This window comes from Rhinolophus sinicus, linkage group LG04 (assembly GCF_036562045.2).
Source record: "Rhinolophus sinicus isolate RSC01 linkage group LG04, ASM3656204v1, whole genome shotgun sequence".
In the NCBI taxonomy this organism is placed as follows: domain Eukaryota; kingdom Metazoa; phylum Chordata; class Mammalia; order Chiroptera; family Rhinolophidae; genus Rhinolophus; species Rhinolophus sinicus.
In genome coordinates this window covers 59492306-59507992 of record NC_133754.1, presented here as the reverse complement: position 1 = coordinate 59507992, position 15687 = coordinate 59492306, and the positions used below count along the sequence as shown (strand labels likewise).

Below are 15687 nucleotides of genomic sequence, written 5' to 3'. Positions count from 1 at the left end.
ATAAGAGATAAAATACATATAGCTATATTAGAGTAAATTATGTTAAAGTTTTCATATTAATGTTTTCAAATATTTAAAACAGATATGTTTATTGTTGTGTATGTGTCAAATACTCATTGCTTCCTAGATAGATTTATAGGATTATTAGATGAGCATTTGGCACAATTATCAAAAAAATTTCCCACAGGTTCAAAAAGAATTAGTACACTTCCATATTTTTTCCTGTTCTGAATTAAACGTGATATTCTTGGTCATTAGGATCAAGGTAAAAATCATCAAAAAATTATTTTTCCATACTCTTTTGATTTAATTTTGCAGGGTACAGGTAAAAAACAAAATGAATTCAAAAGAGAAATTTTTCTTTCCATAATTATTTGAGTGTAATAGCAGAGTAGCTTGTATTGGATTAATCCTCTCACCAATTACAAATATAAACTCAGAGTTAGCTGCCTGCTGGAATAAAAATGAAAACTCTTTAAAGAAAAGAGTCACAGGCTTTACAATGTATCACTGAATATAACCACTATGGTTTTAAAATATTAAATATGCGACAAAAGAAAAATGTGGCACATAGTCAAGGGAAAAATCAGAAAGAGAACTGATCCTGAAAAATTAACCTAGATTTTGGAGTTAGAAAAAAAAAAAAAAAAAAAAAGGCTTTAGAGCAGATATTAAAAATGTAACCAAGAACAAAAAGGAAAATTTAGGCATAATAGGGAAGCAGTTAGGAAATTCAGAAGAGAAATGAAGATTATAAAAATGCCAACTCTAAATTCTAGAACAAAAATATATTTAAAATGTAACACAGGGGATAGGTTTTAATTACTAGACATTGGAGATGGAAAAAAAAGGTTAAAAAAAAAAAAATAGATGTATACAAATCATCAAATCTGAACATAGCTATAGCAACCTGTGGAACACTGTTACCTAACATATGTCTAATTGGAGTCCAGAGAAATGGAAAGAGAAAGTAGGCATAATAATATTTGGAAAAAAAAGATCAAAATTTCCCCAAATATATTGAGATACTACAATTTGTAGATTCAGGCACTGAATATACAAATGGACAATGGCTAGATTATTTGTAAAAATATAATCCTGACCCATAATGTGCAGCAATCTGCCCAGGAAATCAACCCCCTTATTGACAATAACTAGCCAGGAAGCCAGCCCGCTACAAATCAGAGCTTGTAGGAAGTCACATTGCTACCTCCGGTAACAATCCAGGAAGCTAAATACATAATAGTCAGCCCCAAATGACAAGGACTTAATTAAAAACTGTCAGTTTCCCTAAATTTTGTCTCTGCCTCCAACTTAAGACCAACCATAGAATGCCAAATATGTACCCCTAGACAATCACATAGCATGTTTCACTTCTAGTTAGCCTACCTACAGCTTCTCCATGCCACCAATCTCCAATCAGGACATACCTGAAGTTTTCCTTACTTTCCACTATATGAAGCTCTACCACTCCTCTGCTTGTCTTAGTGTATCTGTCAAAACACAAGTGCTGGTGTCTGACTTCCTTGCTATGTATGTCAAGCTCTGAATAAATGTATTTTGCTTATTTTCATTTGTTTGGTTTTTGTGCATTCTCATTATATAAGGAACTCAGCACATCATGATAAACTAATAGAAATGAAAAATGAAGAGAAAATCTTGAAATAAGCCAAAGAAAAGTAGCACATAACAGTCAGAGGACTAGAGATGCAAACAATGCAAACAATGATACTTCTTACTATATATATCTATAGATAGATATAGGTACACATAGCTACTGAGTCAGGATACGATGAAATAGAATAACATGCTAAGAGAGAAAAAAATGCCCTGGCATGTAAAAAATGTATTAAGAAAAACTGTTCTTTGGAAATGAAGATTTGGCTCTCAGGACCACATCAATTACAACTAAACTACAGAACAACCATCACTGAGAATCACTTGAAGTCTAACTGAACTGAAACCCTACAACTACAGACATAGAGAAGTAGCCACCTCAAGACTAGGGCAGAGACACAGAATGGGCTAATCCCAAAACCGCATGTGACCATTAAAAATTGGAGTGATATCTTGATTACATATGTACCCCCAGAGGAGTGAGGGGTCCCAGCCTCACCCCAGGCTCCCCAGCCCAGGGTTCCAGTGCTGGGAAGAGAAGTCCCCATAACTTCTGGCTGTGAAAACCAGCAGAGATTGTGGATGAGTAAGTCAGAGCCAGAGGGTGGCTGCACTCCCAAGTGCTCCTATTAAAGGACCCACGGATGGACTTACTTACTGTCAGACTCACTCACTCTGAGCTTCAGTGCTGAGGCAGCAGCTCTAAAGATGCCAAGGACATACAGGGAGTAACTGAGTAGTCTAGCTTCAGGGTGAGGGCTGGAGGGGCAGCTAGCTTTCTTCCAGATGGAGTAGATGGAGTAGCTGGTGAAAGCTATTGTTTCTTTGTTAAGCCCTCCCCCTCGCTGCATGCAGAGGCAGGCAGATGTCATATCTGCATCTCCATCAAATGTGCTATCACCTGTCATCTGCCCTGCCCTACTGATTCCCTGAGACCCCACCCCACCCAACATTTGGGCCCACCCAAGTCACTTTCAGTGGATTTTCTGTACAAATAACCTGTCTTAACTCATGTGTGGACTTTCATAAAATCTCTCAAATGTTCACAAAACCCAAACAAGCAGCATCTGGCTTCTGTGTGTCTCGTACCTCTGGCTGAGCAGTCATAAGCCTGGCACTAGCAACAGCTGGTCTCAGTTCACAGATTGTCCTCTCAAGGCACCTCCAAGCCTGGTGTGTGTGTGGGGGGGGCCACCTGCAGATTGCTTTGTGGCTTATACCAAGTAGACCCAGGCAGGGCACATGTTGTGGTTAAACTAGGCTTACAGCTGGTCCCCTCCCAGGAGGCCCCAGTGCTGGCCTTCCTGGTGGCCAGCTTCAGACTAAGCTGGAGCATCACCCAGCCACCTTCAAGGACAACACATCAAGAGGGCAGACTGGACAGGTGCCCTGCTCTGTAGGGTCAGTCCTTGCACAGTAGCTCCTCCACTGTAGTCAAGGTCAGTCCTCACAGCCAATCAGGCTGAGGGTCAATCCCTCCCATTGATGTACAAACAGCAACCAAGGCTCAACCACAACAAGCGGGCACACAAAACACACACAAGGGACACACTGGAGCACCCAGCTCTGGTGACCAGGGAGACTGCACCACTGGGTCCCACAAGACGCCTATTACATAAGGCTTCTCTCTACTAGGACCAGGAGGCATAGCAGCTCTACCTCATACATAGAAACAAACACCAAGAGGCAGCCAAAATGGGGAGACAAAGAAACATGTTTCAAATAAAAAAAAAGAACAAAGCTCCAGAAAAAGAACAAAATAAAATGAAGACAAGCAATCTACCAGATGCAGAGTTCAAAACACTGGTTATAAGAACACTCAATGATCTCTGGGAGAACTTCAATAAAAAGATAGGAAACATAAAAATGGAGATAGAAAACATAAAGAATAACCAGTCAGAAATAAAGACTACAATAACTGAAATGAAGAATACATGAGAGGGAATCAACAGTAGATTAGATAAAGCAGAGAGTTAAATCAGCAATTTAGAAGATAAGGTTGTAGAAAATACCCAATCAAAACAGCAAAAAGAAAAAAGGAATTAAAAAAACTGAGGATAGTTTCAGGAGCCTCTGGGAAAACATCAAACATACCAACATTTGCATCATAGGGATACCAGAAGAAGAAAGAGCAATAAATTGAAAACCTATTTGAAGAAATAATGACAGAAAACTTTCCTAAACTGGCAATGGAAATAGATATACAAGTCAAGGAAGTGCACAGAATCCCAAACAAGGTGAACACAAATAGGTCCACAGTAAGATATATCATAACTAAAATGCCAAAGGATAAAGAAAAAGAGAGAATCTTAAAAGCAGCAAGAGAAATGCAGTTAGTTACTACAAGGGAGCTCCCATAAGACTGTCAGGTGACTACTCAATGGAAACTTTGCAAGCCAGAGGGATTGGCAGGAAATATTCAAAGTGATGAAAAGAAAGGACCTACAACCAAGATTACTCTACCCAGCAAAGCTATCATTTAGAATCAAAGGACAGATAAAGAGTTTCCAAGAACAACAACAAATAAAAACCTAAAAGAATTCATCACCACCAAAACAGTATTACAAGGAATTTTAGAGGGATGTCTTAAAGTTGAAAAGAAAAAAATAAATAAATAGTAAGAATAATAAAATGGCAAAAACCACATATCTATCAACAATTACTTTCCATGCAAATGGATTAAATGTTCCAATCAAAAGATAAGGCGGCTGAATGGTTGAGAAAACAAGACCCTTACATATGCAGCCTACAAGAGACTCACTTCAGATCGAAAGGCACACAGAGACTGGAAGTAAAGGGATAGGAAAATGATATTTCATGGGGAAAAATAAAGCTGAGGTAGCAAGACAAGAGACAAAATATACTTTAAAACAAAGGTTATAACGAGACAAAGGACCTTGTAATCCAATTCCTGGGTATTTATCTTAAGAAACCCAAAATGCTACTATGAGGGAACAAATGCATCCATATGTTAATTGCAGCATTGTTCATAATGGCCAAGATATGGAAGCAGTCTAGGTGTCCGTCAATAGATGAATGGATAAAAAGTAGGTGGTACATACATACAATGGAATATTTCTTGGCCATGGATAGGAATGAGTTATTTCCATCTGCAGTAGCATTCATGGAACTAGAGGGTATTGTGCAGAGTGGGGTATGTCAGATACAGAAAGACAGATATAATGTGATTTCATTTATATGGAATCTAAAGAACAAAATAAACAAAACAGAAACAGACTCATAGATACAGAGAACATTTTGGTGGTTGTCAGATGGGAGGGCTGTTGGGGGTGAGTGAAAAAGATGAAGTGATTAATAAATACACCTTGACTGTTACACAGTATTCATAGGGATATAAGGTATAGCATAAGGAATATAGTCAATAATATTGTAATAACTGTGTATGGTGTCAGATGGGTACTAGATTTATCGGGGTGATAGCTGGGCAGGGGAGGGGTTTGGAGGGCAGGATGAAAAGGTGAAGGGAATAAGAAATACAAATTGGTAATTACAAAACAGTCATGGGGATGTAAAGTAAAACATAGGGAATATGGTCCAAAATATGGTAATAGCTACGCATACTGCCAGGTAGGTACTAGACTAGTCCGGGGGATCCCTTCTAAATCATGTACTTGTAAATGTCTAACCACTATGCTGTACACCTGAAATTAATATAAAATAATATTGACTATCAAAATAAATAAATAAATAAATAAATAAATAAATAAATAAATAAATAAATAAGATGTAGAGAACTGATGGCTGGTATGACAACATGATGAACTCCACAAATCTGACCCTAGCAAAATGAATGAAAATTATAAATAAACAACCATTTAAACCCTCTGCAAATAGTCAAAGGGACAAATGGTCCTAAGAGAAAATGAATAAACAGTTACTCAAGAAAACTTATGAAAATACAGTAAGAAAAACGAAAGCCTGTGTTATTTGAGCCAAGATCACATCCTCCTTCCCCCACTCCAAGTTCAGTGAGATACTTGAGGCTGCTGCAGGAGTAACACAACATATTGTTTTACGATAAACTTTTTTTCAATAGAAAGAGTACACTCTTTTCAGTAGAAAGAGTACACTCTAAAATAATGACAAAAGTAAGCATAGTAAGTACATAAACTAGTATCATAGTGGTTTATCATTATTAAGTATTATGTACTGTGCATAATTGTATGTGCTACACTTTTCCACGACTGGCAGCACAGGTTTGTTTACACCAGCATCACCATAAATACATGAGTAATGCATTGGCTTTATTACTCATGGCTATGATGTCACTAGGCATTAGGAACTTTTCAGCTCCATTATAATCTTATGGGACGACCATTGTATATACGGTCTGTCAGTGACTAAAACATCATTATGCAGCTCATGGTTATATTCATTATATTTGAGGCCAACATTTAACTGAGGTCAATATGCAACGACTTCCACATTCAGGCTAATAAAACATTCTTTTCTTTGTCTTTGTAATTATACATTTATCTTTCATGGTTACCTCCTAGAGGTAGGAGGTGGGGTTAAGTGTTAGGTATAGCACAATTGTATAAAATTCAGCCATGGGATATGTGTCTCTTTGTCTTTTTAATTGTAACTCTCTCTCTGTCTCTTACACATACACACACATACACACACAGTCACACACACATATACATGCCATGTGCACATACATGTACATATATACTTGTGTGTGTATATATATACATGCATACATATAAATATATGTCATAACATAATTTGACTATGTATTATTTATATATCTGTATAGGCTACTCCATAGATGACTCAAATATATTTGCCCCATCTGTTCAGCAAAATTTAAAGCAATTATTCACGTATCTATTATTTCTTCTTTTAGAAGCTTAATCTCTATAAAAATGCTTTAATTTCGAAGTACTGGTAGATTCACTACATAGAAATCAGCAATACAAATGGAAAAACCAATAGGAATTGGTAGGGCAAGGCAAAAGTAAAAAGAAAACAGCATTTTAGGTATGGGTAATTAATGCAATTACATGCACACTTCTCTATTATTTTTCCAAAAAAATAGACATAAAATGAAGCTCCAAGAATTCCAAATATATGAAAACTTAATATATTCCTAAATGTACATGAAATTCCATGTGTATTTACTTGGTCTCTGAAAATACTTCAGACATATATTTGGAGCCTTCTTTGCTTCCCATATTTAGCTTTCCTAACCCAAGCCATGTATTTTCATTTGAAGTATTTCACAACATAGTCAACCCTTTCCCCACAGGTTTATAAGCACATACATGTACATCATCATGAAATAATGGCCTAAAAACATCACAATTATTTTTGGTTTGCATAACCATCTATGTAATAAGGCTTACTCAAGACACATCATCAAAAAGAAATAAATTCATGCCAAAACAAAACATGACTCCAACCCTTTGTACTCCAGCAACAAGTGGATCCTAAGTATGATGATCACAGAAACTCACATAACAGAGGCAAAACAGACAATAAAAATCATACCTGAAACTGTTGTTCAAAAGGTTTCCTACTTCCTGCGCCTTTATAACCATAAACTCTAAAATTATGAGGTAAAAAAGCCCTGTAAAATAAAGATTAAAAGTATTTAATGGAAAAAGTTTTTCCTAAGCTTTTAATTTGAAATATTATTTCATTATGCTTATTATAAATAGGTAGGTAGGCAGAGGGAGAGAGAGGGAAAAACAGAGAGATTGATTCTCTAATTTTGTTATAATTTCACTCAAAAATCCTAGTCTCCAGTCCTCCCCTCACTCACTTTTACCATCACACTCTCCTCCTAGCTGTTTTTTAAATACACAGGCAAGCTTTTGCCTCAGGGTATTTGCAGAAGTTGTCCTTTCCTGGGATGTCCTTCAACACTGCTCACTGTCTCAGCTATTTCAAGTCTTTGCTTATATAGCAGCTTCTCAGGGAAGCTTATCTTGACAGTACATAAAAAAAATTATTAATCATTAGATTTCCAAAATATACTTTTTATTTTTCTTTATAATTTTGCTTAAGCATTTACCATCTTCTAACACTCTTCTTGATCTACTTATTTATTAAATCATTATTAGTGTCATCTGATAACAATATAAACTCAGAGATTCATATCCAGTTTGTTTACTAATGCATCTCAAGCATTTAGAAGAATATCTGAAAAATAGCAAATGGTCAATAAATAATGAACTGATATGACATAAATTCAACAGATTAGATGGAGATCTCACATTAAAATATATTATTTTTAAATATGAGAAGAAATGTTTAAAAGGTTCTATAAAGAGAAAGGTAGGTGAAGGTATCCAATTTTCATTTTGCCCACCAAGTATAATATAAAGATTGTGAGTGCCATGACAGTTTGGATTTATTGAAGCAACGGGTACAAGAGTCAAGCCACTGACGCGCAGCACAAAGTTTTTTCTGCTCTTGTCATAACAAAAGACAAAAGGACCCACAATGGGGTAGGGCTCCAGGGAATACACCGATTCTGAGTTGAAAGTCCTATAAAGTAATTTAGCTGGTTACATTCAGGCACTATTTGTTGGCAGAGAAAGATTCCAAATATCCATATCTGTCCTAAGGACAAAGCTGCTATTGGGAACTAAAAACAAGCAGAACTGTTGGTGGTCATGCAGGCCAAGGAGCTAAACTTAAAATCTCTGAAAATAAGAGCAAAATATTCTCAAAATTAATGATACAGAATCAATATGGTCTGTGTAATTCAAGCACACACACACAAAAAATCATACCTAAATATTTTTTAAAAGACTGATGGAAACAAAAATAAAACCTTCAAAGTATCAAGGGGGAAAAAAAAAAAGATGTTACCTTCAAAGAAACAGCAAGAAGACCTATAGCTGCTTTTTCAATAGAAATAAAGAATGCCAGAAGACAATGAAATGATAATTTAAAGGGTTAAAGTCAGATGAAATCAGGCAGGTTCAGGGTGGTATAGATGATGTATTATAGAAATGTACACTTGAAACCAATATAAGTTTACTAACCAATGTCACCCTAATAAATTTAATAAAAATTTAAAACATAATAATAGAAAAAGGGCTAAAGTCATTTTAAAAAAGTCATCCTAGAATTTATTCCAGCAAAAAAGTTTTTAAGAATAGAGTTAAGATTTAACAATGAACACAAACAAATATAATTCAAAACAAGCAGACCTGTAATAGAAATACAGAGAAATCCCAAGACCTGAAAATTAGCTACAGGCAGAAACAGAAATGTAAGAAGAAATAAAGAGCACCAGAATGGGTAAATTTATTGTTAAATATAAAGGAATATTGACATCACTAAAAATAATAGGAAAAGTTTATTGGGGTTTAAAAGTATCCAGGATTATGATATATAAAAAATAATCAGAAGGTAGATGACGATAAGTGGAAGAAAAAGGTTTAATGATCTAACAATATAGGATAATTGGTAAAGGTAATAATGTATATTAGATTCAACAATTCAGAATTAATATGGTAATCTAAAGAAAGTACTAAAAAAAGAGTAAAAAGATACATGACAAAAAAATTCAGTTGACGGGACATAGTGTAATATAAAATAATGGATGCATTAAAATGGACACAATGAAAAACAGGGATATAAAATAAATGGTACCAAAGAAAAAATAATAAAATGATTTCAAAAATATATGGAAAATCAAAGGATGAAGAAAATCAAGGACATCTGAGAACTGTAGAACTAGCTCGGGTATCAAGACTTATTACAGAGTCTTAGTAATAAATACTGTGTGTTGTTTCCATAGATAAAATAGGGATCAAGAATAAACATATAAACTAACAGAAGGGGAAAAAAGGAGTACAGAAAGAGACCCTCTCATCAATAGTCATTTTATTTATGACAAAGATTATATTACAGTGGAGTGAGAAAAAAATTATTTTTCAATAGCATGTGCTGGATTCACTGAATGCTAACATGGAAAAATAAATAAATCTTGACTCCTATGCTCACAAAATACACAAACATCAATTCTAGATGAATTCTAGAGTTAAATATGAAAGTGAAAACAATGAAAACCATTAGAAGAAAATAGCTTGGATTTATGACTATATGTAGACAATGGTTTATTTTAAAATATGAAAAGAATACAAAGTAAAAATGATAATTTGGACTGCATTAAAAGAAAGAATTACAGGCTCAATTAAAAAATCTAGACTAAATAAAAAATTGAAAAAGAAAAATATAGTTTACAAATATTAAACCAAAAAGACAGTTAATGTAACTGCATGCACATCAGATAAATTAAAGTTTAAGACAAACTACTAGAAAATAGTCATTTAATAATGCTAAAATTTTATTCAAGAAAAGATAAACTATTTAAAATTTTTACTTAAAAATTTTATAATCTCAAAATATATAATTCAAAATTTATCTTCAAGAATACAAAGAATACAATTCAAGAATACAAAGAACCTTGTCAATTTGACAATGTTTGTGGAAAATTTCAATGCATATATATTACAAAATAATAGAATAAATAAAAATATCAGTTTGGATATAGCAGAAGAGTTTTATGATATGATTAAAAAACATTGTCTGAAATAACGAGAATACATGCCATTTTCTAGTACATATTTAACGTTACAAAAACTGAATACACATTACATCAAAAAGTAAGTCTCAATAACTTTTAAAGGATTAAAATTAGAGAATATTCTGTAATCAAAAATTATTAGAACTAAAAATTAGAAAAGTGCCACATGTATTGACACTGAGAGATACAATGAAATAATTTATGGGACAAAGGAGAAATGTAATATAAGCTAGAAAATGTTTGCTAATGATGAGAAAATTCTACATATCCAAAGAAGTGGGGGGCAGCTGAACAATACTTTGGGGGAAAAATTAGCCTTAAATTCTTAAACTAGAAAATATACAACTGGTTGATGAGTAATAAACTTAGAATTCATTTAAGGAAGTTAGAAACAAAGATCAAAATAAACCCAAAGAAATTTAAAGCAATGCAATAATGCAAAAATCATATATAATAGATGATCAACAAAACAAAAATTAGTTCATGGAAAGATTATGTTGAGGTTTATCAAAGAGAAAAGAAAAGAGGGATGAAATAACTAATAGAATAATATTCCTTGCAAAAATGCAGCATTTTTTAATTCAGAAAGAAGTAATTTTGAGTCGGTTCTCAATATCTTCCTTCAAGCTGGTATCATTCATTTTATATATAGAAAACGTTTTTCAAGCTGTATGGTGTATAAAAGGATTGCAGCTGTGAAATCTAGAAATAATACAGAAGTATTTCTTATCTTTGTATTGATTTTGTAACTTCATTTGCAGACTTCTGCTTGTCATTATTCTTAGGAGTCTATTCTTATTTTTAAAAGGTCCATTATCATTTTGCTTTTTCTTTATTCTTTAGTATCATGTGCTTGTTTTCCCCAAATTCATCGGCTGACATCGAATTAAGTTTGGCTAATTACAATTATATTCTAAATCTTTAATATATTCTGACACAGTATGTAAACTTATTTTTTTTAATTATCACTACTCTTTCTACTTAAAAATCCTCTATGTTCTTTCAAATAGAGTTGAATGTAAAGAAACTCAAAAGCAAGTACTACTCACGTTTTAATAAAGACAAAAAAATTATCAAATGTATCCTTTATAAAACAACATGGATAAACAAAAATCTGTTGCTACTGGGAAGGAGGAAGATGAGAGCATACTTGTAAACTATGGATTCAAGTCCTAGATATTCATTATAGATTTTGAATGTTTTTTCAAAGGATAAAATAAGAAACAAATGAACAGCCAGTAAGTGGAATCGTTTACAAATACAAAATAATTACATTTTGGATAATTATAAATAATAATTTTAAATAGAACAAAGACAGGTGATAAAATAATATAGATCACCTACTTTTGCATTAGGTTCACAGTGTATGTTTTCCCTTCAATTACAATGTTGTAGGACACCTGGCAGGAGAATATATTAAAAAGGCAAAAAAAGTGAGAAGAATATTAGAAAGGATAACAATAATCACATTCTAAAGTATACTAATACAATAAAAACAGAAATTTATAATTTAATAAGGATGTATTTCAATGGAATTTGATATTAAAATATTGGTTTTCATAATAAAAGTGGGTGGAATAATATGATTTGTGTAATTTATTATTCGTTAACTTTTAAATTTATCCAATAAAATAAAATCTGAAAAATTGATTATCTTTATCCAATAATTATATCTTAATAAAAATGGATGTCATTACAAAATTTATGCTTAAAATGAAAGAGTATAATTAAATTAACAGAAATAGTAGAGGAAAGAATTAACAGCACATAGTGTATAATATTTGTAGATTTTATAATGTCTTCTTCAAGTTTAGCTGCAGTAGTCATTGATCTGTTTTATTAATATTACGATTAGGAAATTATGTTTAACAAATGGACAATTTAGTCTTTATAGATCAATTTGGGGAGCTTTCACATCTTTACATTATTGGATCTTCCAATCCATGAACATGGGATATATTCAATTTATTTAGGTCTTTAACTCCTCTCCTCTTGTTTTGGTGTCTTCAGTGTCTAGTATGTAGTCTCTTCAGCTGTCTCTGGTCCACTGTTAATTGTTGATATTTTCACTTTCATACTATATTTTTCACATTTGGATGTTCCAGTTATTTTTTTTAAAAAGCTCCTAGTCTTTTTAAGTAGAATATTCTCTTCTATGATCTTTATTCTTTATTTATTAATTATAATAATTACTAACATACAATTTCATGTTGTTTGTAGCATTTGTTGAATCAGTAAGTACGATAACCTTATTGGTTCAAAAAATACTATTAATCTCCTGTATTAAACACTGGGGATAGAGACATTAACAAAATAGTCATTTTTTTTCCTCACATATTTGACAGTGGAGGATAGGTGATTTTTTTTTTCTACCAATCTTATGAGAATTACTATCATAGAATCTAGTGGTGCCTAGTTGGAGATATTGCCCTGTAAATAGATTCTGTGTATATTTTCTAATATGACCAAGCAATTATATATATTTGCATAAACATAAACCCTTTGAAATACTATTAAATGCCTTACCTCTTTTTTCTATTTAAATAATTAAATTTGAAGTTTTCATAAATATGCATTCCTTTTTAAATGATATACCAGGGTGTCAAAAAAAAAAAAAATATATATATATATATATATATATACACGTGACTTCTATTCATATTTTGTTACGGGTATATATTGAGTATTACAATTTTAATAGTTTTTTCCTTTCTTAAAATGTATGTACATTTTTTGGCACCCTCTGTATTGAATATGTTAAGCTTATAATATCTGCATTAATGTGACAAGTGTGTAGTCACTAAGGAAATATTTGTATTCAAATTACCAGAACATTTACTACCCAACCAAAAGAAAATTAAGGAGGGGTGTATCAAAAAATACATTTTACTTCTGTAGAAATGATTCTAGAAATTAGTAAAAAAGAAATACAAATCTTTCCAATTCAAAGAAAAACTAGTACCCTGAACCAAGATGAACTAAGATGGCATGAAAAAAACAGCCTTAATGATTAACATACTTGCAATCAAAATGCAAAAATCACTCACTCACATAACACTTCAGTAAATCAAATGAGCATCATCCCCCATAAGGAAGCCATAAGCTTACTTAACAAAAACAACAATAACAACAATTTCCTTCAAATATAGCCTGGTGAGTGAGTGAAAGAATCTCTAGATGGATCAGGTCAATGATTATTCAAACAATCAAGAAGGAAATAAATTTAGAAGGTGGGACTTGTGTCTTTGATAATAAACATCATTGCACCATATGTCTATGAAACATTGTTAATCTTGGTTCATTTTCAAAGGGCTTTTTTACTTAAGAAAATTAGGTATAAATATAAAATTCAGCAAGTGTGCATAGATGACAAATGCCAGGTTTACTTTTTAGGAACAAAATAGTCACATGGTTTTTAGATTGTGAAAAATGTTAGTGCTTAATTACATGAGATTCAACTCCTTCACTTGACAGTGACCGTATTTTCTCTGGAATTGTAATTTGCATACGTAGTCTGTGAGAATCTGCAAGGTGCAAAATGTTTTATTAGAGCAACACCCATTGCCTCATAGCTTCCGTCATTATTTCCTCATCTAAATTCATGGTATTTTATATGCCATCGCTTATTTTTACTATCTTTTCAAATACCCTCAATCCAGTCTCTCTAGAATAACAAGACTTTGTAAAAAGAGCATGTATATTGCTTTGGGAATATTGACCTGTGGGCAGGCCGTGTTAATCCTGAGGCAACAGGACCAAGCACTTTACAGATAAACTCAGATCCTTTTGACCATCCAACTATAGAGCCCAGAGGTAAAAAACGCAGAGGGGTATATGAAACACTGATCCTGAGCCATCCGCTCAAGCCATGCATAGCATCTCCTATGTTTTCTATGGCCCCAAGATGAGTGGTAAAGCCCCCTCGCGTGCAATGTGGGTATTGGTTTTGAGAAGGTGGCAATGTGGGAGTGGGCTCAGGCTTCCAGAGTTGGAGCCCCCACAAGAAAGCACTTTCCCAGGGCTATCCAGCCTCTCGGAAACCCATAGGAGAGGCGACATTCCCGACAGGTTAGAGGAGGGTTTTTTGTTCTTACTGTCCTCTGTTTGGAGTCCGATGAGCCCAATGAGCAGAAGGAGAAGGCACAGCATGGCTTGACGTCCTGGATCCCAGGCGGAGTAATGGCAGTTGGCTTGGCTAGAAGGCTGTTGGAAGCGCGAGGAGACTCCTGTAAGAAGCAGACAGCTGTGGGTGCAAACGTGGGTGCGGAGGGTGGATGCTGTGTGCTGTTATTCTGCATAGATATGCAGTAGGAGGCTTCAACTCAGTTTGAGGCCACTTTTAGGCTGAATAAAGAGCCGAATCACTTCCAAAGGGCAGGGGTGAAGAAACAGCTAAGAGACAGGAAGGCTCATATACACTTCTTAAGAGAACTTTGAAATGAAGTTATAAAATACGTACATATATTTTTTCTACAAACCACAGGCGCATACATCAACTAATACTCAAGTAAAGAAACCAGAGTAATTAGTACCTATATCCAGATCAAAAAATAAAATATAGAACCACAAAAGACCCCAGATTGCCCTCTGACAATCATGACCTCTAACACCATAGGTAACTTTGTCTATTTTTGAACTTTGTATGAATGGAACAAATCACCATTCACTTTTTTTTTTTATGTTTGAGTTCTTTTAATATGAAGATTATAAGATCCAAACATGTAAGTAGCAATAGTTGTTTTCTTCTTGTTGGCATGTATTACACATTGAATGAATATAACACCATCTGCTTTTACATTTTACTGTTAAAATTTGGTTCATTTATAGTTGCAGCTATTAAAAACCATATTAGGCTATTTTATTTCTTGTACATATCAGTAGGTGAATATCTATAGTGAATTTTCATTGGGTATATTACTAGAGTGAGGTTGCCTGATTACAGAGTATGCTTTAGTAGATACTTCCAAAGAGTTTTCCAAGATTGTTGTACTAATTTGTATTCCAACCAGGTGTGAATGAGAATTACACCTTACATCAATGCCTACACTTGTATTTTTTTTTCATTTTGGTGGATCTGTAGATGTCCTGCATTTTGGTTTTAATATGTATTTCATTATTGTTAATTGTTAACAATTAATTTAGTGCAGTTTTATATGTTTGTTGGTCATTTTTATAACTTCTTTTGTAAATGCCTATTTGAGACTGGTCCATTTTCCAATTAAGTAGCCTTGTCCCTTTTCTCATAATATATAAAAGCTATTAACACGTCCTAGATATGATTCCAGTGTTGAATATAACAATTGCAAATATCATCTATACCAGGGCTTACATTCAATGGATTTTTGTAGATACACATTTATATTCAGAAATTTACTTTTTTTCACAATTTGCTAGGATTTTTATAATATGTATCTTAGCATGGATGTTGAATTTTATAAACTGAAGTGATCACATAGTTTTCTCCATTTTCTGTTAATGTTTTTAATTAAAATTATTGATTT

General features: G+C 33.3%; 1 protein-coding gene across 1 annotated transcript in view; it reads right to left on the bottom strand.

The window, feature by feature from the left end:
• ADAM2 (ADAM metallopeptidase domain 2) overlaps window positions 1-14483 on the bottom strand; it is a 94729-nt gene extending 80246 nt beyond the window's left edge. Inside the window, exons 1-4 of the mRNA XM_019742046.2 lie at window positions 14281-14483; window positions 13634-13710; window positions 11531-11586; window positions 7132-7210 (exon numbers count right to left, since the gene is read on the bottom strand). Of these exons, the coding sequence (XP_019597605.2) occupies window positions 7132-7210; window positions 11531-11586; window positions 13634-13710; window positions 14281-14335 (267 nt within the window). The 5' untranslated portion in view covers window positions 14336-14483. The remainder of the gene's footprint in view (window positions 1-7131; window positions 7211-11530; window positions 11587-13633; window positions 13711-14280) is intronic.
• Window positions 14484-15687: the final 1204 nt, after the last annotated feature.